Raw genomic sequence first — 26,533 nt, forward strand, 5'->3', positions numbered from 1 at the left:
GCCCAGTGAAGCAGTTGAGGCTCCTTCATTCAATGTTTTCAAGATAAAATCGTTAGTTTTTTGAAGCATAAAGGAATAAAGGGTGATGGTGTTCAGGCGGGAATGGGGAGCTGAGTCCACAAAAGATCAGCCATGATCTCATTGAATGGCAGAGCAGGCTCGAGGGGCCAGGTGGCCTACTCCTGCTCCTAGTTCTTATGTTCTTATGTTCCAGTGCAAATCCCCGCAGTTGGCAGGGTGACAGATTCAGGTCTCAACCAGAGTTACTTGTTCAGGGGAAACAAACTAAGGGTCTTTGTACACAAGGCTGATCCCTTGTCTGTTCTCTGATCCTTTAAACTAACACAAAGACAGATATACATTATGTGACCAGTTCAATTTATGATAATATTGTTTGATTTGTAACCTGTAGGTTGTGCTCCATGTGCTATGGACAATGAGATGTTGAGGGCTGAGGAGAGAAGCAAACCTGTCCCTACTATAACAGTGCAGGTAATGAACACAAAACTTGCAACGCCTGCACACATGTCACATAAACTGAACTTGACCACCTACTCATTGCATGAATTTGTTGGAGTGGAGAGGAAGCACTCGCCAACAGCATTTCCACAGCAGGAGAGGGAGAGAAGGGGTGAGGTGGAGAGTGAAGTCTTAAGGATGAACAGAGGAGGTAAGGCAGAGAGGGGAGGTATGGGAGGGGAGGTGGGAATAAGGGGCAGGATGGGTAGGGACAGAAAGAGGACTGGGTGGGAAGAGGGAGAGGAGTCAAAAAGAGGGGGGTCAGAGAAGGTTAGGGAGAGACTGGGGAGAAAGAGAGTGCAGAGAGCAAGAGTTCAGTAAGGGAGAGTGATTTACTACGAGGCGAGCAAGGGGGGTTGGGGGAAGGATGTTGGGGGTTTTTGTAGGGGGGGGGTTCTTGGGAGGGGGGGAAGAGGTTCGATGTTAACAATGGACAGGGGTGGGTCAGGCTAATGGGGCAGGGCCCGGTGGTATGGTGATGGTGGAGAAGAAAGATGGGGGGGGGGAGAGAGACCCCCAGTAAGGATAGTCATGTGGAACGTGAGAGGGCTAGGAGGTCCGGTCAAGAGGTCAAGGGTGCTTGCACATCTTAAAAGTTTGAAAGCCGATGTAGCAATGCTGCAGGAGACTCACTTGAGGGTGAAGGACCAGGTGAGACTTAAAAAGGGCTGGGTTAGCCAAGTGTTTCACTCCGGATTTGATGGAAGGGCTCGAGGGGTAGCGGTGCTGGTCAGCAAAAGGGTATGCTTGGTTGATTTCAGCTCCAGCACCTTGCTTTCTTCCTGCAGCTCTCTGGAAACACACAGACATACCCAAGCTGCTTTTTCAAACTGGCCTTCTCTCTTCAAGCAACTCACAGCAAACCAGAACTTATCAAGCTGCTGTCTCAAACTGTCTTTCTCCTTTTAATCAGCTCACAGCAAAACAGCCAGGCACTTTTCATACTACAAAACCAAACTGCAAAATGGCTGAACTGAGCTGAGCCCCACCCACTCTATGACATCACTGTTTTCTGAAAGGTACATTGCTTAAACATCCAGTTCTTAAAGGCACTCTCGCATGACACCTCCCCCCAGGAAAAAACATAATAAACCATCAACTTCAAGATGGTTTCATTTTTCACTTTTGCACCATCCACTAAGAAATGTACACAGTAAATATACCTTTCCATTTTTAAAACAAACCAACACATGCAAACAGGTATAATAATATAGTCCATTTTTCTTTGTTCTTCTTCCTCCAACCAAAATCCTTCTCGATTGACAGTCTCTTTGAACAAAGTCTCTGCACGATCCATCCATTCCTGTACTCCTCGGCATTTCTCTTTAGAATCAGATAATTTAGTTCAATCTGACCACAGAGTCCCTTGCAATTCCCCAATACAGGAACATTGGTGATCACAGCTTTCAGGCAGTCAAATGCCTGTTGAAAGTCCGCTGTCCATTGAATTTTTTAACATTTCTTCAGCAATTCCATCAGTGGAGTAATCACGCCACAAAACGTTTGCACAAATGTTCGATCAAATCCACTCATGCTAAGAAATTGCATTATTTCCCTTCGTCTTGAGGGTATCGGAAACTCCGCAAGGAAAGTGATTTGGGCTTCTCCAAATTCACTTTCGGCTTGGTTCACCACGAAACCCGCCACCTGAAGTCGATCGAAGAACTCCATGCTTTAAATGTTCTTTCCATGTCTGGAAGTTGTAAATAAAAGCAGATTGCCCCACTTTCTCCTGCAATCCTCCAAACGTGGGATAGGATAAGAGTCCGTTCTTGTAACTGCATTCACCTTTCGATAGTCCACACACAACCGTTGGGTACCGTCAGGTTTAGGTACCATCACTATGGGTGAGCTCCATTGGCTGCAACCCACTTCAATTATGCCATTTTTAAGCATACTCTCAATCTCTTTGTTAACCTGTGCCAATTTTAAAGGGTTAAGTCTATATGGATGTTGTTTGATAAGAACAGCATTTCCCACATCTACACCATGTGTAGCCATTTTAGTACTTCCCAATTTATCTCTACAAACTTGCCCATGTGATATCAATAACTCTTTCAGGTCAGTTCGTTTTTCCTCTGGAAGGTAACTTAACAATTCATCCCAATTTTTAAGAACATCCTCATTTTCCAATTTAATTTGAGGTGTGTCAAATTCACAGTCATCTGGATTTCGTTCGTCACTTTGAGTTAGAATCATTAAAACCTCCTTTTTCTCTCCTTCCCTTTCAAAGTACCTTTTAAGCATATTCACATGACACACTCGGTGAATCTTCCTTCTATATGGTGTTTTTACCACATAATTCACCTCACTTAATTTCCTTTCAATCTGATACGGTCCATAAAACCTAGCTTTTAAAGACTCCCCCACCACTGGTAACAACACTAAAACTTTATCCCCACTGGCAAAACTACGAACTTTGGAGTTCTTGTCCGCTACCCGTTTCATCACATTTTGTGCAACTTTCAAATGTTGTCTAGCCAATTCACCTGCTCTATTTAATCGTTCCCTAAAATTTGACACGTAATCCAATAGTGTAATTTCCGATTTCTCACCCACCAATTTTTCCGTAATCAATTTAAGTGGTCCTCTTACCTCATGACCAAAATTATTTCCAAAGGACTAAATTTGGTAGACTCATTAGGTGCATCCCTAATTGCAAACAATACGAATGGAATTCCTTTATCCCAATCCCCTGGATATTCTTGACAATACGCCTTCAACATTGTCTTTAATGTCTGATACCACCTTTCTAATGTTCCCAGCAATTCTGGATGGTACGCAGTTGATTTAAATTGTTTTATTCCTAAGCTATCCATAACTTCTTTGAATAACTTTGAAGTAAAATTCGTTCCTTGATCCGATTGAATTTCTGTGGGTAGTCCATATCTAATAAAGAATTTAAGTAACTCCTCTACAATCCTTTTAGCTGTAATATTACGTACTGGAATGGCCTCTGGAAACCTAGTAGACACATCCATTACAGTCAAAAGATATTGATTCCCACTTTTTGTTTTAGGAAGCGGTCCTACACAATCGATTAGGACCCTTGTAAAAGGTTCCTCAAATGCTGGAATGGGTATTAAGGGCGCTGATTTTATCACTGCTTGAGGTTTCCCTATCACTTGACATGTGCGACATGATTGACAAAATTTAACTACATCTTTATGTAGTCCAGGCCAATAGAAATGTTTCTGGATTTTAACTTGAGTTTTCCTTATTCCCAAATGACCTCCCACTGATACCTCATGTGCAACTCGCAACACCTCCTTTCTATACTCTACCGGCAATACTACTTGATGAACTTCTGCCCACTTTTCATCCGCCTGCATATGTACAGGTCTCCAGTTTCTCATCAAGAGATCATTTTTACGGTAATAACACTCTGGTATACTCTCAGATTCCTCTTCCGTATATGCTTTCTGATGTATCCGTTTTATTTCTACATCTTTCTGTTGTAACTCCGCCAATTTTCCTGAACTAAAAATATCCGCCTCATCCTCCACCTGTTGTTCTTTTTCAAGCATCTGATCAAAAATCGTTTCTGATAATTGCACTTCAACTTCATCTTCACCCTTTGATTTCTCCTCTTGTCTTAACCTGTGACTTTGCGACCTTGTTATTACACAATCCAGAAAAATCCCAGGATATTCGACCTTCAACACTTCAGTTGACTGATTTCCCACTGCCTTATCAACCACAGTAGGCATCACTCCCACCTGCGATCCAGCTATATCATTACCCAAGATAAACTGTATTCCTGGACAAGATAGTTTATCTATTACTACCACTCTTCACTGGACTTTCCAACCTTACCTTATATAATGGGACGCTACTCCTCTCACCCTGAATTCCACATATCACCACCTTTTCTGGCCACATTCTTCCCAAACTACATAATTCCTCATCTCTTACCATTAAAGATTGACTAGCCCCTGTATCTCTTAAAATTTTGACTTCTTTACCTGCTCCTCCTGATACACATGAGTAAACTTTACCCACACAAGTAAATTCTTTAAAGACATCTGGCACCTTCTTACCAATTACTTCTTGAACAGGCTGTACAATCGTTTGCACCTCCTTTGCTTCCCTTGGGCTTTCCTTTACCACTCTAACAAACCCCACTGTCTTATCCTGTGTTACCACACCAGCCTTCCCAGTGCTTTTCTTCAACCACCAACACTGTGACTTTACATGGCCTAGTTTATTACAGTGAAAACATCTGAAACTTTTCATTTCTTTTCCACCCTCCTGGATTTCTTTTTTAATCTGAGGTACACTCTCTTTATTGTCTCCCATCAGATCACCTTTACCTTTACCACTTGAGTATTTCTCATGTCCCCAGTTTCTATCTCTCACCGGCTGAAACTGATGTCGGAAACCAATCTTTGATTTATGAACTAATTCATAATCATCTGCCATTTCCGCTGCTAATCTCACAGTTTTAACCCTCTGTTCTTCCACATGAGTTCTCACTACATCAGGAATTGAATTTTTAAACTCCTCCAAAAGTATAATTTCTCTGAGAGCTTCATACATTTGGTCTATTTTCAGAGCCCTTATTCACCTAACAAAATTACTCTGTTTGAGCCTTTCAAACTCCATGTATGTTTGACCAAATTCTTTCCCTAAATTTCTAAACCTTTGTCTGTAAGCTTCAGGCACTAGCTCATATGCACTTAAGATGGATTTCTTCACCTCCTCATACGTTCCAGATACCTCCTCTGGTAGTGATGCAAACACTTCACTAGCTCTACCTACCAGCTTTGTTTGAATCAGTAACACCCACATGTCCTGTGGCCATTTCATTTGTTTAGCTACCTTCTCAAATGAAATGAAAAAGGCTTCCACTTCTTTCTCGTCAAACCTTGGCAATGCTTGGACATATTTAAATAGATTCTCACCAAGCCTTCGACTATGACGCTCTTTCTCACTATACTCATCACTATCATCCAACTGTACGTTTCCCTTTATGTCTGTAAATTTTAACTAATTTTCATGTTTCATGGCCATTTTCTGAAGTTCAAACTCCCTCTCTTTATCTTTTTCCCTGATCTGTATCTCCCTTTCTTTGTCTTTTTGTTCTGCTAGGGCTATTCTTTCTTTTCTCCTTTCTTCGCTCTCCTTTGCTTATTCCTCTCTCTCTCTTTCTTTTTCCTCTCTCTCTCTTTCTATTTCTTTTTCCTCTCTCTCACTCTCGTATGCCAGCTGCTTTAATTCTTTCTCCTGTTCCATTTGTTTAATCTGCAACTGAATTTTTGCCATTTCCAATGAGTCAAACTGTATCTCAGGCAACTTTAAATGTTTAACCACCGCCATAATTACCTCATCTTTTCGCATTTTGTCAGGTAATATTACCTGCAATGTTCTTGCCAAATCTAACAGTCTGCTTTTCGTTTCTGTCCGTAAGGTACTACGTGTAACATTCTCCACCCCCAAAAACTTCTGAGCCTCTGAAAGAGCCATTATTCACAACACTCTCCCCACTTAAACTAAAATACCACACCGGAAAAGCAACAATCCTTCACTGTCTTTAAGTTCACAAAAGCCAATCCAATAGATAGACTTTTATCCCCCTCGAGCCCCCAATTGTTATGGGCAAGGCGTTTTCAGAGCCCCAAAATGTATCATGGAGTTCAATCAACCTCTCCCTTTAATGTATTTGTTGTTTTTCCTAGCACACGGCCTTTTCCCTAGGTGTGGGATTACAATTATGGACAAGTGGGTTTTTTTAAACACAAAACACTGTTTATTCCATGAACTCAACTTCACATCTGAAATAAACATTGGATCTCTTAACACCCCTAACTTCAAAGATAACGCAGAAAATATAGCAACAGTAAATAACTCCTTAAAATGTTCATTCAAACTTCCAAGAGGCTTCAAACCTTCAATATAGTAACACACCAGCCACAGTTAATATATATTTTCTGTTTTATGGCAGAGATATATATGCTTGGTTGACTTCAGCTCCAGCACCTTGCTTTCTTCCTGCAGCTCTCTGCAAACACACAGACACACCCAATCTGCTTTTTCAAACTGGCTTTTTCTCTTCAAGCAACTCCCAGCAAACCAGAACTTCTCAAGCTGCTGTCTCAAACTGTCTTTCTCCTTTTAATCAGCACTCAGCAAAACAGCCAGGCACTTTTAAACTGCTCTCAGCAAAACCAGCCAGGCACTTTTCAAACTGCAAAACCAAACTGCAAAATGGCTCAACTGAGCTGAGCCCCACCCACTCTATGACATCACTGTTTTCTGAAAGGTACATTGCTTAAACATCCAGTTCTTAAAGGCACTCTCGCATGACAACAGTAAACACCGTTTGCATATCATTAGCCAGCCTGACCTGGTATTCTCTGGGCCCTCCACGATCATCCGCCCCCGATGGGCCGAATTCCCTACAGCACGTTCACTTGTGCTTTTAAAAATCTTGAAACCGTGGTACCTGCAAGTGAGGGATTTTGTGCGGAGGCAAGTTTCGACCTTCCCGCACCTGTGCACCATGGTCTACAGGATAAGGTGGTGTCGGGAACAGGAGTAGAAGAGGGAAGGGTTTTAGAGATCTGCAATGAACTGATGGAGTCTCGATAGAGGAGGTGAAAAGAAGGTGGGAAGAAGAGCTGGGTGGGTAGTTGGAGGCCAGGTTATGGGAGGAGGCCCTGAGAAGAGTCAATGCAGCCTCATCGTGCGCCAGGCTCAGCCTGATACAATTCAAGGTGGTCCACACGGCACACGTGACGGTGGCCCGGATGAGCAGGTTCTTTGAGGAGGTGGGGGATAGGTGTGGGTGCTGTGCGGAGGGTCCTGCGAACCATGTTCATATGTTTTGGCCATGCCCGAGGCTGAGGGGTTTCTGGCAGAGGTTTGCTGACGTCATGTCAAAGATTTTAAAGGTGAGGGTAGTTCCGAGACCAGAGGTGGCGATCTTTGGTGTGTTGGAAGATCTGTGAGCCCAGGGGGTGAGAGAGGCTGATGTCCTGGCCTTTGCCTCCCTGGTGGCCTAGAGACGGATCTTACTAGGATGGAGGGACTCTGAACCCCCGAAGTCGGGGTATGGGTTAGCGACATGGCGGGGTTTCTCAGACTTGAAAAAATTAAATTTGCCTTGAGGGGATCGCTGCAGGGGTTTGCCCAGAGGTGGCAGCCACAGGCACCAGGGCCAGAGGTTCCCATGGTGCCAGGCACCGATGGGGCCAGGGGTGCGGAGATGGGGGAGAGCATGTGAGGGCAGAGCCCTCCGGGACAGAAACGGGCCACCGTGTAACCCATTGTACCAGGTTGCGCATGGGAAACTCGCCATGCTAACATGTCGGCCTTTCACCCTCTGCAAACAATAGATATTGGAATTCAACCAGCAATGGTGGCCTTCTTCCTAGTTGCCGCAGCCCTGGGAGATGTCCTGCGGCTGTGTGAGTTGGCGCTGCTCGAGGATGAGGAAGCTGCGGCAGTGGAGCGTGCAGCAGTGGAGCATGCCCCAGAGGAACAGGAGGCAGCCACCCAGGATGACGAACCAGCTGCCCAACAGGCCGAGGAGGATGAGGTGCAAAGGAGGCGCCGCATGAGGCCTCGTGAGTGCTGGCAGTGCCTGTCATTCGAGGACCTGCTGGACTGGGCATGCTGTTGAAGAATCCAGCTGAGCAGCGAGATAGTGCGGCATCATGGCACACCTGGCACTGCAGGGGAATGGGGGAGGGACACCCGCTCTGGGTGGCCGTCTCTGTCAAAGTGACGGTCGCCCTGAACTTCTAAGCGAGGGGGTCCTTCCAGGCGTCGAGTGGGGACCTGTCCGGGATCTCACAGACATCGGTGCACAGGTGCATCCGCGCCGTCACGGAGGCCCTATTTGCCCAGCCGATACAATACACACACTTCAATGTGGACCGAGCCTACCAGGATACCCGGGCAGCGGGGCTCACTGCCATCACCAGGATGCCCCAGGTCCAGGCAGTGATCGACGGGATGCATCTCCCCCAACGAGCACCTGCAGATGACAGGCCGTTCTTCGCAAACCAAAAGGGGTTCCACTCGATGAACGTGCCGCTGATATGTGACTATCAGATGTGCATCACACACGTCTGCACCCGATACCCAGACAGTGTGCATGACGCCTTCATCCTGACACACATGACAATTCCTGACATGTTTGAGACACCCATCCGGCTGTGGGGTTGGCTCCTGGCAACAGAGGTTATCCACTGTGGTCCTGGCTGGTGACACCTATTCGAAGGCCACAGACTGATGCAGAGACCCGCTACAATGATGCCCACGTAGCGACCAAAGGTGTGATCGACCGGTGCTTCGGCCTCCTGAAGATGCGGTTGAGGTACCTGGTCTGCTCTGGAAGGGCCCTCCAGTATGAAGCTGAGTAGGTCGGCCGCATCGTGCGTGGCCTTCTGCGTCCTCCACAACATCGCGCAGCAGAGGGGCGACGTGATGGGGATGCAGTGAGCTCTGGTGCTCCGCATCATTTGACAATGTCTGACACCTGCCCATGGTAGCACTTTCCACCATCCACCTGGGTGAACTCTGCATGCGAGCCATTCCATCACACAGTCCCATCGGATCCCTCGGGTGATGGTGGTGGAGATGGTCCGGCAGGGGGGGGGGGTCAAGCCCAGCCCACCCCACCTACAGTTCTCCCCACCCCCACCCCCTCTCTGGCCAGCCCAGCCCACCCCACACCCCATCAGACAGAGCACAGGGGCAGGTTGTAACAGTGTTAACAGATGTTTAATGTGCACAACTATTTACAAATGCATGCCCTAACCCCTATAACTAAACTGTGCCCTGGACCCGTGCCAACGTAACTGGCGTCTAACATTCTGGCCTTACGGGCCCTAACACCATGTCTAGGTAAATCCCCAAACGGTACTTCAGGAGTGCAGGTGGCCTGCTGTGACTCCTGCCCTGCGACCTGGGTCCCCGTTGGCGGCCGGCCGTCTTCTGGGGCAACCGGGCCTGGGTGGGCCCGGCTGCTGCTCGTGTGTCCCAGGTGATGTACTGCTGTTCTGTTCTGCCCACTGGATGTGCCAGGGACAGGAGGGGGGCGGGGGGGGGGGGGGGGGGGGGGGGGGGCGGCGAGTCCGAGGTGCTGCAGTGTTCCGGCACCTCCCCTGCAAGAGTCACCGGCACGGGCCCCATCAGCTCCTCCTCCCTCGGGGTGCCCGATGGCCTCCGGACTACTCCATGGGATGGGATTACGAGTGGAGCTATCCCCAGAGGCTCCCTTGCCACCTCGCACTGCCAGTCCTGGAGGCCTGCTCTGGTCTCGACCAGGGTCTGCAAGCTGGCAGCCATGGAGCTCAGGGAGTGAACCATCGCTGTCTGGAACTACACCACATAACCCATTGACTGTGCCACAAGCTTCTGGGTCTGTGACACATCAGCCAGTGACTGCACCATCTCCTTCTGGGAATGGTCCACCATCTCTGGGCCACCTCCCTCTGCTCCTGCACGCGGTTGGACTCCTCCACCTGCGCCTGCAGGTGCTGGATGCTTGCTGATAACCCCTCATGTAGACCCTGGCTCTGCGACTGCATCTCCACAATAGATGGGACTGTCCGTTGCAGAAGACTGAAACTCATCTGGACGGTAGTTAGTTCCTGGGGTCGGCCTGCCCTCCGACCATCTGCCCCCTCAGGACTTCCTAGCTCCACCTGCTGTACTGGATCAGCTGTGTGGTGCGCACCAGATAGTGAACCAGGAGCCTCTTCACTAAAGTGTCCAACCGAGATGAGTGTCTCTGGGATGGTGGAGGGTGTTGGAGACATCTGTGATGGAAAGTCAGTGTCATCCTCCAACCTGAGCTCCTGGGTGTCCTGGGTCCCAGGTCCATGGCTCGCAATCTGCTGCTCTCCTCACCACTGCTCGGCACCCAGGGCTCCGGCTGTGGCACTGGCTGGGGGCGGGGGACACCAGATGGGACACCATCACCAGCAAGTCCTGCAAGACACAAGACGAGATGCATGATTAGACCACGGGCCAGGGGGGAGTGGGGATGGTGGGCGTGAGGGTGAGGATGGGGGTGGTGTGGGGGTGGGGATGGTGTTGGGGGGGCTGTGGTTGACACATGTGTCACAGGGAACCGCAACTAAGTGGGGCCTCACTTTCTCCCCTGCAGCCGACCTCCATCCCGGTGACCTCACTTTCCTCTGGGCCGCCGACCATGTCCAGGGCCGTCTGCTCAGCCACGGTGAGGAGCTGCAGGTCCGGCGGTACCCCTCCAGTTTCCTCCCACTCTCGTTGGTTATAGGCGGCCTTCACCTGGGGCGGGGTGACAGAAAATACACAGTGTTAGGCAGCCTGACGCATGCAACCCAGGGGGTGCTGCCGAATCACCCTGGCCACCCTGAGGAGGTCATGCAGCTTTTTACGGCTCACGACACTGACTGCCTCTGCCACCTGCGCTCAGGAACGGTGAATGGCGGCGGGTGGCAGCCTCCTTCCCGGGCCGGGGTACAGGCTCACCCGCCTCTCCTCCAACGCATCCAGAAGGGTCTCCAGCTCGGTGTCTGTAAATCGTGGTGCTGTTTTCCTGGGATGGTGTGTGTGGGGAGTGAAGTGTGTATATCCGCTGCAGCTTGTCAGGCTCCTAAGTGTCGATCGCGAATCCCGCACCGTTTCTCATTGGAATCGATTGTGTTCCACGTGGCGCCGGTGCGAGCCCCTTAACGGTAGCGGAATCGGTCCAGGTGCGCCGCCAGTTTTGCTGTCGTGGTACTCCTCGAATTCTGCACCGGCGTCAACACTTAGGGGGCAATTCCCTGGCCACGTTGCGCTCAAGCGAGAGCACAACGCGGCCGGAGAATCCCAGGAGAGCCCTCCAACGGGCCTCCCAACAGCCTCCGCGCCTCACGAGATTCACCGAAGTCGCGCGAGGCGTCGGAGTCGGAACTCCGCCCAGAAAGGGGGAGCACTAAATGGCGCTCACGGAAGTAGGTCATAAACCTACTTCCTACCTATCTGCCCGGGATCCACCGGCCTCCGTCGATTCTCCGGCCTCCCCAGGGAGGCTGCAGCCGGGCGCCAATCAGTGCTGGTCCACACAAAGTGGACCAGTGGGAACGGCACTCAGGGGTCTCCTGGGTCATCGGAAACCCCTGGGTGGTCATGGTAAGTGCAGGGTGGCTCCATGGCCACCCCCCTGGAACGCGGGCACCTTGGCACTGCCACCCTAGTGCTGCCAAGGTGCCCGGGTGGCACTGCAAAGCCAGCAGGAGCACTGCCTGGTTGCCAGGGTGGCAGTGCAAGGGTTTCCAGGTGTCAGGGTGGCACTGCCAAGGGTCAGGGGCGAGGAGGGGGCCATGTCCATGAAATGAGGGTGGAGGGTGGGTTTGAAGGGTGGGGGAGTGCAGGGCAGCTGAGTAGGGGCCTCTGGTAGGGTGGCGGGGTGACGAGTGGAGGTCCTGGAAGGGAGAGGGTGCTGTAAGGGAGCTTGGGGGGGCCTGAAAAGAGGGGACCTCCAGGGACCTCACAAGCTCACTTAGAGATCGGGGCACCCTTTCAAAATGGCGACACGACCTCTGAGTTCAGCTCCCCAGTGCTAAAAAAAAAATTTGAGTGTGAGCTAAACCGGTGAGAAACCCCCTAGGGTTAAGTGTCATTGAATAGCGGTGGGGAACTCGCCGGCAGAGCCGGTGGGAAACTCCCAGAAAAACCCGCCTCAAATGAACGTGGAAATTCTTCCAGAGAATCGCACCCTTAGTCTCAGGAATGGAGAATCCTGGCCAAGGTTTTTAAAACGAATAAATAGAAAAAAGATTCAGGGGTGGAAAAAGTAGTATAAATAACAGCAAGCAAACGCAATGAGAGCTGAAAACAATGAGAAAATGTGCTTTAGGTGCTACAAATAAAGGAAAAACAAAAAGCTGTAAACCTGTAGTGAGAAAAGGCAAAATTCTCCGGTATCGGCGCGATGTCCGCCGACTGGCGCCCAAAACGGCACCAATCAGACGGGCATCACGCCGCCCCAAAGGTGCGGAATGCTCCGCATCTAACATTGAGGGGCTAGGCCGAAGCCGGAGGGATTTCCGCCCCGCCAGCTGGCGGAAACGGCCTTTGTTGCCCCGCCAGCTGGCGCGGAAATGACATGTCGGGGCGGCGCATGCGCGGGAGCGTCAGCGGCCGCTGACAGTTTGCCGCGCATGCGCAGTGGGGAGAGTCTCTTCCGCTTCCGCCATGGTGGAGACCGTTGCGGAGGCGGAAGGGAAAGAGTGCCCCCATGGCACAGGCCTGCCCACGGATCGGTGGGCCCCGATCGCGGGCCAGGCCACCGTGGGGGCACCCCCCGGGGTCAGATCGCCCCGCGCCCCCCCCCAGGACCCCGGAGCCCTCCCATGCCGCCTTGTCCCGCCAGTAAATAGGTACTTTAATTTACGCCGGCGGGACAGGCAATTTATCGGCGGGACTTCGGCCCATCCGGGCCGGAGAATCGAGCGGGGGGGCCCGCCAACCGGCGCGGCCCGATTCCCGCCCCCGCCAAATATCCGGTACCGGAGACTTCGGCAACCGGCGGGGGCGGGATTCACGGCGGCCAACAGCCATTCTCTGACCCGCTGGGGGGTCGGAGAATGACGCCCAAGAAATGTGTGAGTAGAACAATAGGGTATGAAGACAGGTTAGGTGTGTGGCCCAAGTTGGCATTCTTTATACAAACACATGGAGTATAAGGAATAAATTGAATGAATTACAGATGCAAATTGCACTTTGAGGGGATGACATGGTAGCCATTTTTGAGTCACAGTTTTAAGATAGTCAGCATTTGAAATTAAATATACCAGGTTAGTAGGTCAATAGGAATGATAGAGGGCGCGATCTACCCGAATGGGAACCGAATCCCATAGTGCGATTAGCTGGGAGTTTCCGGGTGCTCGGAGCGCCGAGAAACACCACGCTATCGATCGGCTATTCAAGTGGATCGGGGGTCCTCAGCAGGGAACGCAGAGCCGAGGCTGCACGTAGTCCTGTTTCCTGCACTGAGAAGCTCCACTCACCCTGCACTGAGGATCTCCCAACCTCTGCACCCCCCAGCCCCAACTCACCGATAAGGGGGTCCTCAGGCCCCCCCCCCCCCTCCCCGCACCTCGACAGGGCACCCCGGGACGTGATCCGCAGCATAGGGAAACTACCAGCCTGGTACCCTGGCAGTGCCCTGCCAGTGGCACTGCCAGGGTGGCATCCTGGCAGTGCCAAGGTGCCAAGCTTGCACCAGCACTGCCAGGGTGGCATCCTGGCAGTGCCAAGGTGCCAAGCTTGCACCAGCACTGCCAGGGTGCCACCCTGCCCAGAGGGCAAGCACCTGGGGGCTTCCAATCCCCTGGGAGACCCCACGGGTGCTGTTCCGTCTGGTCCCCATTTGTGGAGGGCAGCACTGAATGGTACTCACCCGAGGTCTCCAAAGGCGAGGGCGTTAGAGCCTAGATCGAGCATCGTGTCATTAGAAATCCACAGCAATAATCCAGTGGCGTTCACTGGGATTCAGAGATACTGGCCAGTGGCATTGTTGCTAGTGATGCGCGGTTGGGCCCACAGTTTCCAAAAGGTTGGGGCTCTGTGCTCTTATGATGGAGAGAGGTGCTGGTACAGATTATGTTTGTTGCTGATCAACTTCATGTTCTGATTAATTATTTTCTTGCCAGCTGCAGAATGATGATGAGATTGATGGTGACACTTTTTCCCAGCACAACGATGAGTCCAGTGTGCCAACAAAAGATATGGATGCGAACAGCTCACTGTCCAGTTTCCAATCCCCTACTGTGAGTACTGGAATGTGCTGAGTCCTGAATTCCCTTCTGGGGATGTATTATTCCCTTCCGTATGTTCTTGGATGTGATAGGTTCCAATCCCTGTTGTGTGTACTGGGATGTATTAGGTCGCGACTGCTGTTTTTACTGGGAATTTCTGTTAATTTAGTTGTCACATTTTAGACAGCATCCTAAATCATCATCCAAAGATACTGAAAAATGAATGTGCAAATGTTTCTGTTACACTGGAGCCTTGGCTGTGAAGCAGTAGTGCTTTGTTGTGGTTAGATATTTAGCAGGAGTGACACTCTACAAAATGTCTACCAGCCTCACAAAGTAACAGTTGGGCAGAGAACTGATGATGTGTCAGAGGCTGGCACTACAATCAGTCACTCATATTGAACTGAAGTTATCCTGCCCACATCCTGATTTCTGTTAACAGAGAAGAGCTGACTATCCTAACAGTTCTTGTCTCAAGTTCACAAACAGTTGCAGTTTGTGTGCAGGACACATTTTTATGAGGATCATGTTGCTTTATACACTCTGTTGTGTTATGTACTCTGGGATAACACAGGCTGCAACTCAATGCAGCTTTGACCAAACTTTGAAGTAAGTTCAATGTGATTTATTGAACCATTAGCTCAGTTCTCTATGAGTTCGACTCTCCTGATAATCTTACTACAGTAACTCAGTCTAACTAACCAGTCTGCTCTAAGCCACGTGGTGGGTGTGATGCTTCTGATCTGCCCCGTCCTACTCTCTAAGTGTCGCCTGTGGAAAGAGACAGAGCATGTGTGCCCTGTCCTTATATATGGGTTGTGTAATGCCCCCTTGTGGTAGTGTCACCTCTGGGTGTCTTGACTGCCCATTGGTCGTGTCCTATTCTATGTGTCCATTAGCTGTATGTCTGCATGTCATGACGTCTCTGGTGCTTCCTCTAGTGTTTACTTAGTCGTAGTGTATTTACATTAACCCCTTGTGTATTTACAGTGATGCATATCACCACACATTCAAAGACAGCATGAAAAAGTGAGGTGTCTATTTTGCTTATGTGCCTGGTGGGGCCAAAGATGGAACCTTTGCCAATCTTAATCATGGACTCTCCTCTCTTCCTAACTCTTTTGTAAAATCCTCAATGCTTGTCTTGTCTGATATTGATATTCTTCAAGGTGCAGTGTGAATGAGCAGTATTCACATGGCCTGTTGGTGTTGTCATGTATCTAGAAGACTAATCTGTTTTATTAGTTCCTTTACCACGTCGGCAATTACCATTTCGTACCAATGTTGTCAGCATTCTAGGTCTGTCACTGTTCTTGAGATAATATTTCCAAAACCCAAGAAGAAAGAACTTGCATTTGCAAAGGGTTTTTGACATCCTTAGGATCGCCCAAAAGACTTAGCAGCTAACCAATTACTTTTAAAGCTTTGCTGCTTGTTACATGGGCAATTGCGGCAACTAATGTATGCAGAGCAAGATTGCACAACAGCAAATTAAATGAATAATCAGATCATCTGTTTTACTGGCATCTATGAGGGCTGAATATTGACAAGGACACCAAGAGAACCCCCTGTTCTTTTTTGGAATAATTACATTCACCTGAACATGTGGCTGACACATTGGTTTAACTTCTCATCTAACACCCCTGACAATACAGCTTTGAGACCAAATTACAACAAGTCCTGGACTGGGGTTTGAACCCACATTTCTCTGACTCCAAGGTATAAATAAAAATAACTGAGCCAGACTGACACTTTATTTTCCAAAAGTGTATCTTATTTAAATAATGTTTAAAGGTACATCACAGTACAATTCAAATATGGCAGTTCACATCCTGCAATACAGATCAATTTGTTTAAATATAGTTCATGGATTGTCTCATTCCTCTTACAGTGCAGATTACATCTACATTTACATTGCATGTAAAATTTTCTAACACATACAGCCTGAGGGATCTTACACTGGTTTCAAGGGTGTACGATGATGGGGTAGACTTAAACTGGAGCCTTTCCCCATTAAACTTTAAGCTGCAGCAAGCTTCAGTGTGTCCCTCAGCACATTGTCCTGAACTTTGGAATGTGCCAGACTGCAACACTTGGTCATGGGTAGCTCTTTGCTCTGGAAGATTAGCAGGTTTTGGGTAGACCAATTTGATGGCCTCCCAGCAGCAGATAATAGTTGTTTGTTTCTCTGTGCATCTCTTGGAGCAGTTCATAGAGCACAGAGGCCTGGTGTTATGGCGATACTCAGGACAAATCTCAACTAAAACAACTGCAGCACTTTCCAGACTTGTTTGCAACCACACATTTCAAAAGGAAACCTGACAGTCTTCCCCAATCTAGCTACATCTGGTGTTGGCAGTCTGCTCTGGGAGCCATGTGACAGGTCCATCAGGGATACTGCATGCAGACAACTGCCTGATTGACTTATGATCAAAGATGGTTTTTTGCACAAGCTTTTCTCAGAGGAACAGGTGGTATGGTATAATATGATTCAATGGAGTATTCCATGGCAACATGGTAGACGCATCCTTCGCAATATTGGGAACAGATAGAATTTCAGCACACAGTGACATTTGGTGGTTTCATTCTGAGTGTCTGTGCCCAGACTTAAAGGTAGCCATCAGAATCATAGAATTTACAGTGCAGAAGGAGGCCATTCAGCCCATTGAGTCTGCACCAGCCCTTGGAAAGAGCATCCCACTTAAGCCCATGCCTCCACCCTATCCCTGTAACCCAGTAACCCCACCCAACCTTTTTTTGGACACTAAGGGCAATTTAGCATGGCCAATCCACCTGACCTGCACATCTTTGGACTGTGGGAGGAAACCGGAGCACCCGGAGGAAACGGAGATACGGGGAGAAAGTGCAAACTCCACACAGACAGCGACCAACCCGGGAATTGAACCTGGGACCCTGGAGCTGTGAAGCACCTGTGCTAACCACTATGCTACCGTGCTGCCCATGAGGGTGACATTGGCTATGTTTCTTTCCCCTTGATCTGAAGATTTTTGACATCACTACACTGAGACAAAGGCCTATTTTTGATTGCCAAAGTAGAAGATGGCTTAGCTGTCAATCTCGCAGTCGGATCATGAGACAGTACTGCGACTTCAACAACGACACTGGGAGCACTTACACCTGATGACCGGGTTCTAACCCGCAATCCAAAGAGAAAATCTCTCTCACATTCCCAGATTCTGCTTGACTTTAGCTGTATACACCCCTCATTTTTGGTGCATGTCCGACCCACTCCGAACCATATTCCGAACGCCTTCAGGCAATGGGTGAAAGAGCAAAGGATCAGTAGGCCCAGTTCCCAAGGAAGTGGCCTTTTCTTGCGATTTACTCAAGCGCCCTCGGCCAATTTGCCTGGTCAGAGATGCTCCTTGATATAGGGACAGAAAGTGGATCCAAGCAGGAGACAGTGACGACTTCCATGTACAAGAACGCCTTCAATTTAATGCCTGTACTGCCTAGAACCATTGCTTCTTTTATGTCTGCATCTTGCCTGATGAACTCGACAAAAGGTTTGATATATCACACAAACAAGGTGGAAGATAGATGATAGCCATGTCTTCCACTTTGTAACTAAAACCGTGCTGCAGATGTTTGCGTGGAGTAGATGGATCCAATTGCAGTTTCCCTCCACAAACACCAGTTAGGAAAGCACATCCTTCATGTATGTATACAATATTCTGTCAAAAAACATTTCTGATCCAAGTTAATTAGGCCGTCACTCTTTTTATTGTCGTGTACATATGTGATTTGCCATTCCAACAGCACCTTCAGATTCAAAGAAGACTTTATGTCAATCTCAATGTCGCATTTCAGATAAGGAAGAGTTCGCCACGCCACTTAAGATCACCTTGTCAAGCATCCTATTTAGGGGCGGGGAGTGGGGAAGTGCAATGTTATCCTTCGCATTGACTCTGTGACATCAGGTTTACACTTTGCTGGTGCTTGAATCTGATCTTGTGTGAGGTGGAATATAGTAACTATATCAAATCAGTACGAAACTTGTAACTGCTTGGTCTGCAGTAAAGATGAGTCTTCACTTGAAGTGCCATTAACGAACAAGGCTAAGGACCAAGAGCAGGAAAGTGTGTTTAGGTTGGATAGTTCTTTATTGGCCAGCACAGGTATGATGGCCAAATGGCCTCTTGTCTGGTGTAAAATTTCTATGATTCTATTCACAAAGTGGGGCTCATGGGGTCCATTAGACTGCTAATCTCTCCGACTCTGGAGTCTTGGCAAGTAATGCATCAGAAACATCACTAACTGATACTCTTGTGTTCTGTCCTGTAGTTCAGTGGCAGCATGATGAGCTTGTACAGCAATGCTGATTTTGGTTGTATCGATGTGAGTGGCAGCATCACTTTCTCACTCTATTATGATGAGAATAGTCTTGAGTTCAACATTAATGTGGTACAATGTGACGATCTAGCAGAAGCCAAGAAAAATCGTTCTGACCCGTAAGTACAAAGTCTTTGTAAAATGTGATTTTTGACACAAATTTACTGACTTGCAACAGTTAACAGCCAGATGTTAGTGATAAGATGGTGACATCTACATCAGCACAAGAGCAGACACATGCAATTGTGAATCAGGTCAGAGATTAACATGTAGATGATTGTGTCTATGTGGATGTATCTCGGTGCCCCTGAGTTTGCATGTCAAATGTTGTCAGGCATAGTGCTTTATTTGTTTCCTGATGAGGTACTTGGTGATTTTACTAATTTAACCCTTTTTCAGTTATGTGAAAAGTTATCTTCTCCCAGACAAATCATCTCGAAGCAAACGTAAAACCTCAGTGAAAAAGAAAACCCTGAATCCTACTTTTAATGAGTGGTTAAAGGTAAGATCGGTTATTGGACATTTACCTTCAACTACCTGTCAGTAAATACGTACATATGTGTCTGGCATTTGCGTCTTATTAACTGACACACCCCTCAGCATATATATCATACATACACAGACACATTCTGACATATATTTACTACATCACTAAGACTGTCTGTTTCCACCTCCATAATATCATCTGACTCCACCTTTGCCTTAGCTCAGCTATTGCTGAAACCCTTATCCTTGCCCTTGATATATCAGAACTTGAATATTGCTGAAAAGAGAGACGTGTTGCCAAAGCTTTTCATCATGCTCATCAGAACAAACACAAGGATGCCAAATTTCAAACGATTGCAACAATTTATACCACATAACGAAAAGAGTGCTAATCGATTGACAAGTCAACTCCAATAGGCCAAGACAGGAGATAACACCAGCAATGCGTGGCACCAAGATCAACACTGCTCGGGTGGTGACTGTAGTGGAGAGCCTGGTGCACAACGTTGGCAGCATGAGTGGAAGTGTCCAAGGCATGGCTCAGTCAGTGACGGCCATGGCTGAGCGCCTCGACAGCAAGTCCCAGTCACTGGGGGACGTGTCCGAGTCCCAGGTGGAATTTAATGAGGCGCTGAGGAGCATGTCCCAGTCTCAGGTGGGCATTGCCGAGGCACAGGGGGAAGTGTTCCAGTACGGGCGGCACGGTAGCACAGTGGTTAGCACAGTTGCTTCACAGCTCCAGGGTCCCAGGTGCGATTCCTGGCTGGGCACTGTCTGGGTGGAGTTTGCACGTTCTCCCCGTGTGTGCGTGGGTTTCCTCCGGGTGCTCCGGTTTCCTCCCACAGTCCAAAGATGTGCAGGTTAGGTTGATTGGCCATTGCCCTTGGTGTCCAAAAATGGTTTGATGGGGTAACTGGATTATGGAGATAAGATGGAAGTGTGAGTTTAATCCTAGAGACACACATAGATGCGGCGGGAGGTCGCAGAAGGCTAGGCAAGTCGAGGACCACTGAGATGACACTGGGGGGGGGGGGGGGGGAGGGGGTGAGGGGGGAACGGGTGGGAGAGCGGTTGGGAGGGGGGGGGGAAGGTGCGGCGGCACCATCGGGGGCTTGGGGCAGATTGGAACACGTATGTGCAGCATTTTAAAAAATTGCACCCAAGAAATATGACGCCTCTGGTTCCAATCCCCAACCACCAATCTTCTGCCCCACCCCTGAGCATGGAAGTATGGGGGTCCTAATCCCGCCCCCACTCCCCCCTCCCCTGGTGTCCAGGCACACCACATGCAGTTCATGGGTCTGAGTGAGCATCAGCAGACAGGCAGGATTCAAACAGGCATAGATTGAGGAACACCATCGCTCAGCTCTCAGTGGGTTATCACCAGCCCTCTGCCTTCAACGGTGACCCGCTGACATCCGGTTGCGGCTATGCTGAGCTAAGTCGCACGTTCGGCAGCTCCTGCCAGAAACTGACTTTTGGGCTGTTTTGAGGGGCCCCAGCGGCATTTGTTCGACGGTTCCCAGTCTGGGAATGTGGCAATACGATTTCCCCGGCACTGTATGGATTGGACCAGGAGTGGAGCGGTGAAAAAAGTAATTCTGGTGCAGCGAAAAGTGCGAGGGAGGAAAGCCAAGATGGCGGCGGGTGGAGACCAGGCAACGTGGGTGCAGTGGGTGCAAGAGCAGCAGGAGTTTCTCAAGCGCTGCTTCACGGAATTGAAAGCAGAGTTGCTGGAGCCGATGAAGGCTTCGATCGACAAGCTGGCCGAGACCCAGAAGGCCCAAGGGTCGGCGATCCGGGAGGTGCGGCAGAAGGCCTTGGAGAATGAGGACGAGATATTGGGCCTGGCGGTGAAGGTGGAGGCGCACGAGGCGCTGCATAAGAAATGGCAGGAGAAGTTCGAGGACATGGAGAATCGGTCGAGGAGGAAGAATCTGCGGATTTTGGGTCTTCCGGAGGGAGTGGAGGGGTCGGATGCTGGAGCATATGTGGTCATGATGCTGAACACGTTTATGGACCGGTACCTTTACTTTGAGACGCCGGGGGAGGCGTGGACCTTTATTCAGGCCGAAAAGTTGGACACGGACTGAGGGTCGGTTGTGAGGGGAGGTCGCGGGGGGCTACTGTGGTTACTGTGCTTTGGGGGATGTTCTATTCTGTTCTGTATTGTTTCCTTGGGTGCTTGGTGGGGTAGGGTGAAATGGTTCGAAGTGGGGGTTTTGTGAGAGTGTGGGCGTTGGTGGTTGAAAGGACGGGGCCCCGTTAGGGGGAGGGGAGATGGGAGGCCCGAGGTTGGGGAGGTGGGATTGCGCCGCAAAAGGGAGCTGCGTCAGAGAGGGCGGGGCCGGTCTGATGGAAAGCGCGGGCTTTTTCCCGCGCTAGGGAAGGAAGGGGGAGGGTCGGGGGGGGGGGAAGGGCGGTGTTGGAGAGGAGCGCCCGCTGATGGACAGGAGGAGGGGGAGGAGACTACCACACTGGGGGGTCGATGGAGTGGCGGGAGTGGCCGGGGTCAGCAGGAGTCAGCTGACGTACGGGAGTGCTATGGGGGGAGCAACGCAGCTAGGGGGGGCCCTAGCTGGGGGGCCGGGGGGGGGGGGGGGGGATGGGTTGCTGCTGCATTGGCCAAAGGTGAGCAGGAGCTCGGAGAGAGAGTCGGGGCAGGGGTCTGCCGCTGGGGGGAATGAAGAGTGCGGGAGGCGCAGGCACGTGGCTGGCCTAAAAAAGGGGATGGCTAATCGACGCGGGGGTTGTGGGGGGGGGGGGGGGGGTGTGGGGGGGGTGGGGGTGTGGGGGGGGGGGGGGGTGGGGGGGGGGGCACCTGATCCGGCTGATAACTTGGAATGTGAGGGGCCTGAACGGGCCGGTCTAGAGGTCCCATGTGTTCGTGCACCTGAAGGGACTGAAGGCAGATGTGGTTATGCTCCAGGACTCGCATTTGAGGGTGGCAGATCAGGTTAGGCTGAGAAAGGGGTGGGTAGGGCAGGTTTTCCACTCGGGGTTGGACGCAAAGAATCGAGGGGTGGCGACCTTGGTGGGGAAGCGGGTGTCGTTTGAGGTGCTGAACATCGTGGCAGACAATGGAGGGAGGTATGTGATGGTGAGTGGTAAGCTGCAGGGGGTGCGGGTGGTATTAGTGAATGTAAGTGACCGGAATTGGGATGATGCCGGATTTCTGCGGCGCATGTTGGGCCGGATTCCGGACCAGGAGGCAGGGAGCTTGATAATGGGGGGGGGACTTCAACACGGTACTGGATCCAGCATTGGACCGCTCCAGGTCCAGGACGGGTAAGAGGCCGGAGGCGGCCAAGGTGCTGAGGTGGTTTATGGACCAGATGGGAGGAGTGGACCCATGAAGGTTTGTCAGGCCGGGGGCCAGGGAATTTTCTTTTTTTCCCCACGTCCATAAAGCCTACTCCCGTATAGACTTCTTCGTTATGAGCAGGGCACTAATTCCGAGGAATATTCGACCATAGCCATCTCAGACCATGCCCTGCATTGGGTGGAGCTGGAGCTAGGGGAGGAGAGGGACCAGCGCCCACTGTGTCGCCTGGATGTGGGCTTGCTGGCATATGAGGAGGTGAGCGGCCGGATCCGGGGGTGCATTGAAAGCTATCTAGAGGCTAACGATAATGGGGAGGTGCAGGTGGGGGTGATCTGGGAGGCGCTGAAGGCCGTGATTAGGGGAGACTTAATCTCCACTAGGGCCCACAAGGAGAAGAAGGAGAGGAGAGAGAGGGAGAGATTGGTGGGGGAGATTTTAAGAGTGGATAGAAGGCATGCAGAGGTCCCCGAGGAGGGACTACTCAAGGAGCGACAAAGCCTTCGACCTGTTGACCACCAAGAAGGCAGAGGTGCAGTGGAGGAAAGCACAAGGGGCGGTGTATGAGTACGGGGAGAAGGCTAGCCGGATGTTGGCACACCAGCTTCGGAAGCGGGAGGCAGCGAGGGAGATTGGGGGAGTTAGGGATAAAGGGGGGAACACGGTGCGGTGGGAATAAATGGGGTATTTAGAGACTTTTATGAGGGGCTGTATAGGTCTGAGCCCCCGATGGAGGAGGGGGGATGTGTCGATTTTTGGATCGACTGAGGTTCCCGAGGGTGGAGGAGGAGCAGGTGGCTGGGCTTGGGGCTCCGGGGCTGGGGAGTATGCAGGCGGGGAAGGCACCGGGGCCAGATGGGTTCCCGGTGGAATTTTACCGAAAGTACATGGACCTGCTGGGTCCTCTATTAGTGAGGACTTTCAATGAGGCGAGGGAGAGGGGGGGGGCCTACTCCCAATTATGTCCAGGGCGCTGATCTTGAAGCGGGACAGGGACCCATTACAGTGTGGGTCGTATGGGCCAATATCTCTCCTCAACGTGGACGCGAAGCTGTTAGCGAAGGTGTTGGCTACCAGAATTGAGGACTGTGTCCCAGGGGTGATTCACGAGGACCAGACGGGTTTTGTTAAGGGAAGGCAGCTGAATACCAATGTACTGAGGCTCCTTAACGTAATCATGATGCCTACAGTGGCGGGGGAGGCGGGGATAGTGGCGGCGATGGACGCGGAGAAGGCCTTCGATAGGGTGGAGTGGGGGTACCTCTGGGAAGTGTTGAGGAGGTTTGGGTTCGTGGAGGGGTTCATTAGTTGGGTTAGGCTACTTTATGAAGCCCCGGTGGCGAGTGTGGCCACGAATCGGAGGAGGTCGGAATACTTTCGGCTGTACCGAGGGACGAGGCAGGGGTGCCCCCATCCCCCTTGCTATTTGCATTGGCAATTGAGCCTTTGGCTATGGCTCTAAGGGAGTCCAGGAACTGTAGGGGGCTGGTCCGAGGGGGGGGGGGGGGGGGGGGGGGGGGGAGGAACACCGGGTTTCGTTGTTTGCCGATGACCTGTTACTGTATGTGGCGGACCCAGTGGTGAGGATGACGGAGGTGATGCGGATCCTCAGGGAGTTTGTGGACTTTTCCGGGTATAAGCTCAACGTGGGGAAGAGTAAGCTCTTCGTGGTACACCCAGGGGACCAGGGAAGGGGGATAGACGAGCTTCCACTGAAGAGGCGGAAAGGAGTTTTCGGTACCTGGGGATCCAGGTGGCCAGGAGCTGGGGGCCCTACACAAGCTCAACTTGACGAGGTTGGTGGAGCAGATGAAGGAGGAGCTTAAAAGGTGGGATATGCTGCCACTCTCCCTGGTGGGTGGGGTACAGTCGGTGAAGATGACGGTGCTCCCGAGGTTCCTTTTTATATTCCAGTGCCTCCTATCCTGATCCCTAAGGCCTTATTTAAGTGGGTCAGTAGGAGCACCATGGGATTTGTGTGGGCGAAAAAGACCCCGAGGGTGAGAAGGGTGTTTCTGGAGTGGAGTAGGGACAGAGGAGGGTTAGCGTTACCTAATCTGTGTGGGTATTACTGGGCTGCCAATGTGGCGATGATATGCAAGTGGGTAATGCGGGGGGGGGGGGGAGGGGGTGGCATGGAAGAGGATGGAGATGGCGTCCTGTGTGGGCACGAGTCTGGGAGCGCTGGTGACAGCACCGCTGCCGCTCCCGCCGACTAGGTACACCACGAGTCCGGTGGCGGCGACTTTGAAAATTTGGGGGCAGTGGAGGCGCCACATGGGTGAGGTAGAGACTTCGGTTTGGTCCCCGATCCGGGAGAACCATCGGTTCGTCCCGGGGAGAATGGATGGAGGGTTCCTGAGCTGGCACAGGGCAGGAATTAGAAGGATGGGGGACCTGTTTATAAATGGGACGTTTGCGAGCATTGGGGCGCTGGAGGAAAAATTTGGGGTTTCCCCCGGAAATGCCTTCAGGTACATGCAGGTAAGGGCGTTTGTAAGACAGCAGGTGAGGGAGTTCCCGCTGCTTCCAGCACTCAGGATCCAGGATGGGGTGCTCTCGGGGGTGTGGGTTGGAGAGGGCAGGGTCTCGGCGATCTACCAGGAGATGCAGGAGGAGGAGGAGACCTCGGTGGAGGAGCTAAAGGGTAAATGGGAGGAGGAGCTTGGAGAGGAGATAGACGAGGGTACATGGGCGGACGCCCTGGGTAGTGTTAATTCTTCCTCCTCTTGCGCCAGGCTTGGCCTGATACAATTTAAGGTTCTTCACAGAGTGCATATGACAGGGGCGAGGCTGAGCAGGTTCTTTGGGGTGGAAGACAGGTGTGGGAGGTGCTCGGGGAGCCCAGCAAATCATACCCATATGTTCTGGGCGTGCCCGATGCTGGATGGGTTCTGGAGGGTTATTGCGAGGACGGTGTCTAAGGTGGTGAACACCCGGGTTAAGCCGAGCTGGGGGTTAGCACTATTTGGCGTATCGGACGAGCCGGGAGTGCAGGAGGCGAAAGAGGCCGGTATTCTGGCCTTTGCGTCCCTGGTAGCCCGGTGGAGGATTCTGCTACAGTGGAAAGATGCGAGGCCCCCGAGCGTGGAAGCCTGGATCAGCGACATGGCAGGGTTCATTAAATTGGAGAGGGTAAAATTTGCCTTGAGAGGGTCTGTGCAAGGATTCTTCAGGCGGTGGCAACCGTTCCTTGACTTTCTAGTGGAGCGTTAGGAGGTGGTCAGCAGCAGCAGCAACCCAGAGGGCGGGGTACTTTGTGTTTTCTACTGTGTTTATTATTGCTTAATGGGGGGTTTGTATATTGGGGGAATTCGTGATGTAGTTGTAAGATGTTTATTTATGTGTTCTTTGTTTTTCTTTTTTTTGTAAGGGGGGGGGTTTGTTGAAAATATGTAAAAATTTGAATAAAAGTATTTCTAAAAAAAACAGTGACCTGCTGACAGTGCCCACACAGTCTCAGTCCCATCAACCACGAACAGCCCTCCACTGAGCTTCTCAGTTCATACTTGATTTTCTCCAACTAGAGGAAGTCATACAGGTCCCCTAGCCAGGCCGCCATCCCAATACAATTGTCCGCCGGGCAATCAGTAAGGCGAAAGCACATCGACCTTCCTCCCTTCCATCAGCTCCTGCTTTTCCGATATCCCGAAGATCGCCACCATAGGGTCCAGCCTGACCTCCTCCCCCACAATCTTTGTTAGCAACCCAAACACTCCATCCAGTATCTCTCCAGCTTCTCACAATTATTTTTTTTTAAAGTTCACCCTGTGTAATGCCTCACTCCACACCCCCAATTTATCTCCCCTCCCAACTTTTCCTCCCACTTCTCCTTGATCCTCAGTACCTGCACATCTCTCAACGGCCAATACATGTCCCCAATCTACCCTCCCCTACCACGTCCGGAAGCAGCAACCGTTCCACCAGGGCATACTTTGGCAGCTTGGGGAACCCTTTCCATACCTTCCGTGCAAAGACCCTTACTTGTAAATACCTAAATTCACTTCCTCTCGGAAGCTCTACCCTCTCCCTCAGCAACCTCTATGCTTCCAAATACTGGCTGGATCCCCTACAGGAATCCCCCTCCATCCCAAACCATTCTGCCCCCTCT

General features: G+C 50.8%; 1 protein-coding gene across 3 annotated transcripts in view; it reads left to right on the plus strand.

Moving 5' to 3' along the window:
* Positions 1-26,533, plus strand: part of LOC140414227 (synaptotagmin-like protein 1) — a 142,396-nt gene that overhangs the window by 73,473 nt on the left and 42,390 nt on the right. For 2 of the 3 annotated variants that reach the window (XM_072500967.1, XM_072500966.1), the window contains exons 7-10: positions 413-492; positions 14,157-14,273; positions 18,567-18,733; positions 19,014-19,116. In XM_072500967.1, coding sequence (XP_072357068.1) covers positions 413-492; positions 14,157-14,273; positions 18,567-18,733; positions 19,014-19,116 — 467 coding nt within the window. The remainder of the gene's footprint in view (positions 1-412; positions 493-14,156; positions 14,274-18,566; positions 18,734-19,013; positions 19,117-26,533) is intronic. The other variant, XM_072500968.1, reaches the window with a different exon arrangement.

The sequence above is a fragment of the Scyliorhinus torazame genome, chromosome 1, assembly GCF_047496885.1.
Source record: "Scyliorhinus torazame isolate Kashiwa2021f chromosome 1, sScyTor2.1, whole genome shotgun sequence".
NCBI lineage: Eukaryota > Metazoa > Chordata > Chondrichthyes > Carcharhiniformes > Scyliorhinidae > Scyliorhinus > Scyliorhinus torazame.